The 9,597-nt window shown below is 45.6% G+C and overlaps 1 protein-coding gene across 1 annotated transcript in view; it reads right to left on the reverse strand.

The window, feature by feature from the left end:
• LOC142302268 (uncharacterized) overlaps positions 1–8,680 on the reverse strand; it is a 90,149-nt gene extending 81,469 nt beyond the window's left edge. Inside the window, exon 1 of the mRNA XM_075343339.1 lies at positions 6,937–8,680. Coding sequence (XP_075199454.1) covers positions 6,937–8,680 — 1,744 coding nt within the window. The remainder of the gene's footprint in view (positions 1–6,936) is intronic.
• Positions 8,681–9,597: the final 917 nt, after the last annotated feature.

The raw sequence follows: 9,597 nt of genomic DNA on the forward strand, positions 1-9,597 counted from the left end.
GGCAGGTGTCCCAGTGTGTCCACGGTCCCAGTTTCAAATGATGCCACCGAGAGTCAGCGCGTGCGCAGATGGAGCCCTTGGATGAGAGCTCCATCTGCGCATGCGCTACTCCAGGCGCCATCATTTGAACCGGGACCGCGGACAGACTGGGACACACCGCACCAGCCTTCTTCACCATTCACTCGCCGCCGCTGCTGCTGACGCCACTGACCAGCCGCTGCCACCCACACACCCGCCGCAACCACTGACCGCTGCTGCCACCACGGACCTGCCGCGGCTGACGCCACTGACCCGCCACTGCTGCCGCTCTGACCGCCACTGCTACCACAGACCCGCCGCGCCTGCCGGCACAACCTATGCCTCCTGCGACCCCACTTCACCACCACTGTGGCCCCCCTCCGGTAAGACAACACCGGAGTATAAGAAGGACCCCATTTTTATTTTTTTTACCTTTTTTTATCTCTACATTTAGGGTATGTCTTATAATCCGGTGTGTCTTATAAAAAGAAAAATATGGTAATTTAGACTGGAACATTTAAGTATTTCTGTTATTTCTTCCTTTTTCTTTTAAAACTGTCCTGTGTATTTGTGTATCAATTTAATTTTGGTCTTTTATACCTTTTTATTGTAAGCACTATTTTTTATACTAAAGCTTGAAACTTTAATACGTTTGATCCCTATATGCCTAAAGAATCCATAGCCTTACAGAGACACTGTGACCCTTTTGATCAGACAGTAGTATATTTTGGGGACTCATCATCCCTTGTGTTTGATGAGTGGTGGCAGCATGTTGTGTTGCCAGGGTGTGTGGACTGTATTGGGGTGTGATTTATGCTCACTTCATAGCCTATAACAGAGTTGAGTAGTGGATAGAGTGAGAGGAGATAAATTAACCCTTGCAGGCACCCCCCACGTTACGCACTGAGACGTGTGTACACGACAATACTGATATGGGGCTATGGTTCTTACCATTATTAGAGGACTATTAGTTTTGCTGTGGTTATTATTACTTTTTCATGGTGGTACAATGCCTATGGAGACGCTATGATTATTACCATTAAAGGGATACTGCTAGTTATGAAAGCACTGTGGCTATTACTGTTATTTTGAACAACTGCATCTATATATATAATTGCCTTATTCTGTCTGTCTGTCTGTCTGTCTATCTGTCTGTCTATCTGTCTGTCTGTCATGCTCCGAAATTGTGTCCTTACGGTGACACAAAGCTGATTGGCCGCTGGGCTCGCCATGGCCCCGCCCCCCACACGGATTGGCCTCTCGCCCCGGCTCTCTGCAGGCCCCGCCCCCCTCACGCAATGCACGCTCGCTCTGGCCCAACTGACACGGAGCCCCGATTCCCAGGTGAGTACACACACACACATCAGATCACACTCACTCTCACACTCACTCTCACACACACCTCACACATCACAACATGCTGGGATATCGCTTGCTTCTACACCGGCTCCGTCAGGATCCCAGCAGCGCCACACATAACCTTGCGATGCTGGGATCTTCACGGAGGCCGTGAAAGCTGGTAACCATTATACACATCGGGTAACTAACGTCCCTTAGTTACCCGATGTGTATCATAGTTACCAGTGTACACCGGCTCACACTCACTCTCATACACACCTCACACACACATCACATCTCATCCACACATCAAGGTCCTGCAGCGGCGGAAAATACAGACACATAACAGCACACACATACACACACACAAATCAGATCACACTCACTCACACACACACATCACATCGCATCCACATACTCACAACATCCTGGGATATCGCTTGCTTCTCGGCGGCGATACTGTGCTGTTGTGATCTTCCAGGACCTGCCGGAGGATCACATGGCCAGAAGCATGTGATATCCCCGGATGTTGTGAGTATAAGCGCGTATGTGCGATATCGTCAGTGTCTGTGTGTGTGAGTGTATGCGATCGGGTGTGTGTGAGTGTATGCGATCGGGTGTGTGTGAGTGGATGCGATCGGGTGTGTGTGAGTGGATGCGATCGGGTGTGTGTGAGTGGATGCGATCGGGTGTGTGAGTGTCGGCAGAGGAGCACGGCGTGCTGGAGGAGGCTGGGAGCAGAGAGGCTGATCATGGGGAAGGCTGGGAGGAGAGAGGCTGATGCTGGGAGGGGGAGGCTGGGACGAGGGAGGCTGATGCTGGTGGAGGCTGATGCTTGGGGAGGCTGATGCTGGTGGAGGCTGGAAGGAGAGAGGCTAATGCTGGTGGAGGCTGATGCTTGGGGAGGCTGATGCTGGGGGAGACTGGGAGGGGAAGGCTGATGCTGAGGGAGGCTGGGAGGAAGGAGGCTGGGAGGAGAGAGGCTGATCCTGGGGAAGGCTGGGAACGGGAGGCTGATGCTGAAGGAGGCTGGAAGGAGAGAGGCTGATGCTGGGGGAGGCTGGAAGGAGAGAGGCTGATGCTGGTGGAGGCTGATGCTTGGGGAGGCTGATGCTGGGGGAGACTGGGAGCGGAAGGCTGATGCTGAGGGAGGCTGTGAGAGGGAGGCTGGGAGGAAGGAGGCTGGGAGGAGAGAGGCTGATCCTGGGGAAGGCTGGGAAGGGGAGGCTGATGCTGGGGGAGGCTGGAAGGAGAGAGGCTGGAAGGAGGGAGGCTGATGCATGGGGAGGCTGATGCTGGGGGAGACTGGGAGCAGAAGGCTGATGCTGAGGGAGGCTGGGAGGAAGGAGGCTGGGAGGAAGGAGGCTGGGAGGAGAGAGGCTGATCCTGGGGAAGGCTGGGAAGGGGAGGCTGATGCTGAGGGAAGCTGGAAGGAGAGAGGCTGATGCTGGGGGAGGCTGGAAGGAGAGAGGCTGAGGCTGGGAGGAGAGAGGCTGATGCTGGGGAAGGCTGATGCTGAGGGAGGCTGGGAGGGGAAAGCTGATGCTGGGGAAGGCTGGGAGGACGGAGGCTGGGAGGAGAGAGGCTGATCCTGGGGAAGGCTGGGAGAGGGAGGCTGATGCTGGAGGAGGCTGGAAGGAGAGAGGCTGATGCTGGCGGAGGCTGATGCTGGGGAGGCTGGGAGAGGGAGGCTGATGCTGAGGGAGGCTGGGAGGAGGGAGGCTGGGAGAGGTAGGCTGAGAGAAGAGAGGCTGATGCACACACACACACACACACACACGCGCGCGCACTGCACAACACACCACACACACACACACACACACTGGGAACCACAAACAACTGCCCTACACAGACACCCACACACACAGACAACGCTGCACACACACAACACCCAACACACAAACACCGCGGCACACACAAATATACGCACATACCGCACAACACACACATTGCACAAAACATACCTCCCCCCAAAACACACCACACACACACAAACCGCGCAACACACACACAACGCTACAGACACACAGCGCTCCACAAACAACGCAACACACGCAACACACATACAACACCGCTCTCACCCCCCGTCACACCCAGACAACACCCAGAACATGTACAGCGCCTACACAAACACTTGGTAACTACAGACAACAACATCTCTCTCTATATATATATATATATATATAACAAAAATCATACATGAACTACACAATACGTAAATTCTAGAATACCCGATGCGTAGAATCGGGCCACCTTCTAGTAATAGATAAGATGATGTATACAGTGGAACCTTGGCTTAAGAGTAACTTGGTTTGAGAGCGTTTTGCAAGACAAGCAAAGCTTATTACAAATTTGTAACTTGGTTTAAGAGTAATGATTTGCAAGAAGAGCAAATACTCACCGTGCAATACTTCCGGTTCTGTCCTTTCACCACACTGACCCGCGCTGGAGGTAACTTTCTGTACATATGTACTGTATACAGTACACAGTATACCATTGTACAGTACAGTATATACCATACAGCATGTATCAATTTCCATTTGTGGCTATGGTATCGTACTTTCTTTCTGCTAACCAGTACAGCGCATTGCTTATACTGTACCTCTCGTACACCAACAATTTTATTGTAAGCTAAAGTGCAGTTTAGTTTGTTTTTTACTGTACAGTATTTTGTATTCATGTACGGTAATAATGTTATATGACTACAGTACATTATTTTGTATTACTGTAATACGTTTGTATAAATATAGCAAATATTTTTGGGTTGTGGAAAGAATTGTCTGTGTTTCAATTATTTCCTATGGGAAAATTTGCTTTGATATAAGAGTAACTTGGTTTAAGAGCTCACTCCCGGAACCAATTATGCTCGTAATCCAAGGTTCCACTGCAAATGGAAATCCTATTCAGACCGCAACTCAGATGTGCAGTGTATAGCACCATTTACCCACACAATTCTATTTATCTACAAAATAACAATAAAAATATCACTACACTAATTAATCTCTTCTTCTCCTTTGAACTTCTTATATTGCCATCCCAAATGCAAGAAATACATTAAAAAAAAAGAAAAACAAAAAAAAAGATGGCATGCCATCAATCCATCTGACTGAGCCAATCATTGTTCTCAACAGTAATGCTGAAATGATAATGATGTAAGTGCTCAAGTCAGAGATTGGCTGCAGTGGTCACTTACATAGACATACTGCACATGATCACTTTGGTAAGTTTAGTTTTGGACAACCCCCTTCAATCCCAACATCTCCCCTATTTTTTTAGCCACAATGCAGCAGAATGACATTAACCTCATTTTATTATTTATTATTATTATTATTATTATTATTATTATTATTATTATTATTATTTCATTACTAGACAACAATTGACAAAATATTTATTAGACATAAATCACCATTGTCATTAATATATTCATCATGATGAATTCATTAAGTTCAGTTATACGTTCCCTCAACACCCACCACTCATTACAGAAAATGAATCCACCACCATTTTGGTTGTCACTTTTCTGGTAGATTCCTAAAGTGGTGGAGATACTGTAACACCGAAAATAATCTGGGCAATAACGCCAAGTATAAGAGAATGAATTTACAAACTCAATGTATGGATCATGATCTAATCGCCTAAGATTTTACTATTTCAACATTTTTGGTGGAAATGATTATCAGTAAAATTATAAAGTAGAACAATAAAGGTGGAAATATTTTTGAGTTCTAAATCACAGTAAATCTACAAGTGGTCAACAACAATATAACGTGAGAGTTTGAGTTTAGATCATTTCTCTTTTTGGAATTTTCTTACTTTCTTCTAAACTTAAATTTTCAAACAGAATTATACAACCATTCGGACATGATTTTTAAATTTAAATTCACTAGTTTAACCCTAGAAAGCGCAACCATAGAAAACAAGTAACCTAGCAGGCCTGCGAGGCCCCAGGTATGCGTTCTAGGGTTAATCAAATATAAGAGATTTAATAAAAAAAATAGCCAGTCAGTATTGTAAAATTCACCAACACATCCACTTTAAGTGTATTTGGGAACGTCGTCTTTTTCAGGTGGATTCCACCAGGAACCCCCTTGAAAAAGCGCTGCGAAACTTCAACAAAAAATGAACATAAAGCACAGCATTTATAAAGGGGAAAAAAAAAAGTTGGGAGCTCTGCTGCTGCAAAAAGGACATCAAAATCACCAGCTAAGCAGCTAATGTGTATAAAAAAATCTGCCTCATTCTCATCCAAAAGTATTGGATGAGTGATATTTGTTTGGTATTCCAGATTTTATGTGAGTGGTCTTTTTGTTTTGTCGCCTAGCAGCCATATGACATGCATTTTTTTTTCTTATCAATTACTATTCTGCAGTCATTTACAGGACAATTTACAGTGTTCCATGCCATAGAATGGTGATGTATCCATAAAAAACAGACTGGACACCGATGGTCGGTATGCAGCCCATTTTTTTTTCTTGCACCCATACATTTGCATGGGCAAGTGTCATTCGATATACGTGGCCATACACAGCAAGCTGAGGAAAAACTCACAGATCAGCACTGACTCATTGAATAACATTGGTCTTAGTGCAATGCGATTTTTTTCTCACATTGCACTCGTCCATTTTATACACAAATGGGAGCGAGTTCTAATTTTGGATATACCCTTTGTACAGATTACACCTTATTTATACAGAAAAACACCCCTTCATAATGATAGCCCTCTTGGTTCCATTCTTTTCCATGAATTCTTGAAAGGGATCCTGTCACCAGTTTTCCGGCCTATAAGCTGCGGCCACCACCTGTGGGCTCTTAAATACAACATTCTAACATGCTGTAAATATGAGCCCGGGCAGCTGTGAAGAATATAAAAATCACTTTATAATACTCACCTAATGGGCGCTCTGCAGTGGATTCTCATCAGATATGAGTCTCTGTTGTCTGGTCCCGGAGCCTCCTCTTTCGGCCATCTTAGTCCTCCTTCTAAAGCCTCTGTGCATGGCGCTTCTACATCATACACACTCGCTGGTCCCGCGCAGGTGCACTAAAATACTTTGATCTGCCCTGCTCAGGGCAGATCAAAGTGCGTCTGTGCAAGACCTCAATGTCGTTGAGTGTGGATGACTTGGGACGCCTCATGCACCCCATCTACAGAAGAAGGAGCACAAAGATGGCCGAAACAGGAGGCGCCGTCACTGGGGAGTGGAGACGCCCATCTGACTAGAATCCACCGCACCACAGTCGCTAGGTATTATACAGTGTTTTTTATGTTCTACACAGCGGCCTGGGCTCTTATATATAGGATGTTAGAATGCTGTATTTAAGAGCCCACTGGTGGCCGCAGCTTATAGGCCGAAAAACTGGTGACAGGTTCCCTTTAAGAAGCTTTCATCATTACATAAACTGATGCTAACGATAAGACAAATTTCCAGTGTCAATAAAAAAGATCAATGCAATCTAATTTTAGGAAAACCCCTATAATGAATTAAAAAAAATTAAGAAGGGTAACAAGATCATGTCTGAAGCCCCTACCACTGCTGTATCCTAAAGTTACCATTCTCCAATTAGATTATTTATTCCCACCTGATGCTCCCCCTGAGGTGTTTTCACCACCACGAACAACAGAAAATGCAGCATGAAGGGGCTCGGTGAAGGCGGCAGTGAAGGTGTGCAAGTGTCTGATGGGGTCACACAGGTCATAAAAGGACATCTGCCCGGCCTCAAAATCCAGACAGATCCTGACTCCATCACTGGAGATCTGGTGAGGTATCGGGATCACTTTACTGTTATGTGTCACTAAACACTGATTATTATACCCTGGCCCTCCATATAAACACCAGGACTTTTTATTATAGCCAATTTGTGACTGATGCCCCATCTTGTCTATACTGGGGTAACACATCCCCACCAGCCACAAATCTGACCCACCTATGGCCACATCCCTGTAATGTCGTCCTGAGGTAAACGTCCTCCTGCTTATCACCAGATATTTCTGGAATATCTCAGCTTTTTCTGGATAATTTCCCTTTATTTGCATCCTACTTGCAGTTTTCCGATCATCTGATAGTAGAATCTTAGATGTTGCATTCACATCAGGTAATATTTCTACTGGACCCTGCCCGTAAATCTCTCCAATTTCTACAGCCGTTACCTTTCCTCTAGCACCTCTAGTACCAATTAATATATCATCATCTCCATGTTTTACACCTGGTAAAGGTAAATGTTGTGTGAGAGTCGGTATAGACTGAGGGCTAGTGGGCTGACTACTCATTTTTTTAGGTTTTTCAGGTGAGATGGTCTGTAGATATGTCATTATATCAGAGAAACCTGCATGTAATATTCCTGTAATTACTTCCACATCTACATCATGTGTCTTATGTCCTCCTGTGTCCTCATCAAGTTTGTCCTCCTCAGGATCACACAAGTCCCCAGTGTCTGGTTCCAATAAGACAGTAAGTGGATCAGTCATGTTACACAGCTCCTCAATGTACTTCATCTTCCTGGACAGTTCGTCCTTCTTTATTTCCAGCATATTAATCACATCAAACAGTGAAAGTATCATATTCTCCTGCCTGGAGATCTCACTCATGGCTTTCTTCTCCAGGTCGTCCACCCGTCTCCTGATGTCTATAAAAAGGGCAGTGACTCTCTCAACGTCTCCAGATGCTTTTTCTTGAGCTTTCGTACAATGCTCATGCAGATGCCGTACTCTTTCCTCAGTCGCCTCCTTGTTTATGCTCAGTTTTTGGAGGTAATTTCTCAGTTTCTTCTTCTTTTTCTCAGAGGCCTCATCCAGCAGTTCCACCTTGTGACCGCGATGTTCTCCGGCCAAACTGCAGGACACACAGATACAAGCAGCGTCCTCAGTGCAGTAATATTCCAGGATCTTCTTATGGACAGAACATTTCCAGCTTTCAAGGGACGTTTTGGTATCAGTTAGGACGTGTTCTGGTCCTTTGCTGTGAACTCTCAGGTGATTATCACACAGAGAAGCCTCACAGTGTAGACAGGATCTAACAGCAGGTTCAGGAGAGTGAATACAGTAAGTGCAGTGGATCCCGGTGATCTCCTCCTGATGTGGCTGAGTAGACCGGAAATGTTCTGCTACGTTACACAGCGCTATGTTCTTTATCAGTGTCGGACGCTTATGAAACTTTGCTTTACATTGAGGACACCAATAAACTCTAGACATGTCCTGTGTATTTAGGAACTGATCAATACAGACCCGGCAGAAGTTGTGTCCACAGCTCAGGGTTACAGGATCTGTATAAGTGCTCAGACAGATGGAACAGTCCAGCTCATCTCTCAGATCGGCGGACGCCATGGCTTCAGGCTTTTCAAGAAATAAAACTGAAAGTGTATGTAAGGGCGTTTTTCCGGCACACATGACATTGCACAACCTGTGGCTGAGATCTGTGTTAACCCTTTAGTGAGCTAGATGGGAGCAAATGTTCTGTCTCCAGTTTACAATCACAGTGAATCACGTTGATTTATCCACTTTCATACATTGTCGCTGCCTACGTTTTGGTCACGGATCAGCAATTTTCATTAGGAATTCATTGGTATTTCTAAGTAATAACCAGGAGTAGCTCCAAAACACAAAAGTGTTGTGAGTCTTTCAATTATAGTTTTTTGCTCTGTACCTTTCTTGTCACTCGGTGTCTGGCACAAAACTTGCCGAGTTTCAGGACTACTTCTAAGACTATATGCGCACGCTGCAGTTTTAACCCCTTAACGGCCATGGGCCACTGATACTTTCTAAAATCATGAAGGTGTAATCACCTGCGCTGCTGGGGGCAGCCGGAGGTGATTCCGGCAACATGTCAGCTGATTCGAACAGCTGACATATGTGCCTCGCAGGCGCAGGTTGATCCACAATCCACCCGTGCCTGTTAACCCCTTAAATCGTGCTGTCAAAATGTGACAGCGCAATTTAAATCCCTGCTGCGGTAAACCCGCCACCATCGGAAGTCATGTGACGTGATCCCGTGGAGCTGATGGTTACCACGGTAGCACAGGGTCATGTGATGACTCCTGTAGCTCACATGACTCACTTTCTGTAACAGCCAGCCGAGTGCTGCCTCTTACAAGAGATGAGCATTTCTGGTGATCTCAGCTGCTTAGCTGTGATCCACCGAAATGAATGAGCAATCAGAGTGCTGATCTTTATAGTCCCCTAAGGGGACTAGTAAAATAAATTTAAAAAAAAAAAAAAAAAAAGTTTTAAAAAATGTAAAAAAT

This window comes from Anomaloglossus baeobatrachus, chromosome 4 (assembly GCF_048569485.1).
Source record: "Anomaloglossus baeobatrachus isolate aAnoBae1 chromosome 4, aAnoBae1.hap1, whole genome shotgun sequence".
Taxonomy (NCBI): Eukaryota; Metazoa; Chordata; class Amphibia; order Anura; family Aromobatidae; genus Anomaloglossus; species Anomaloglossus baeobatrachus.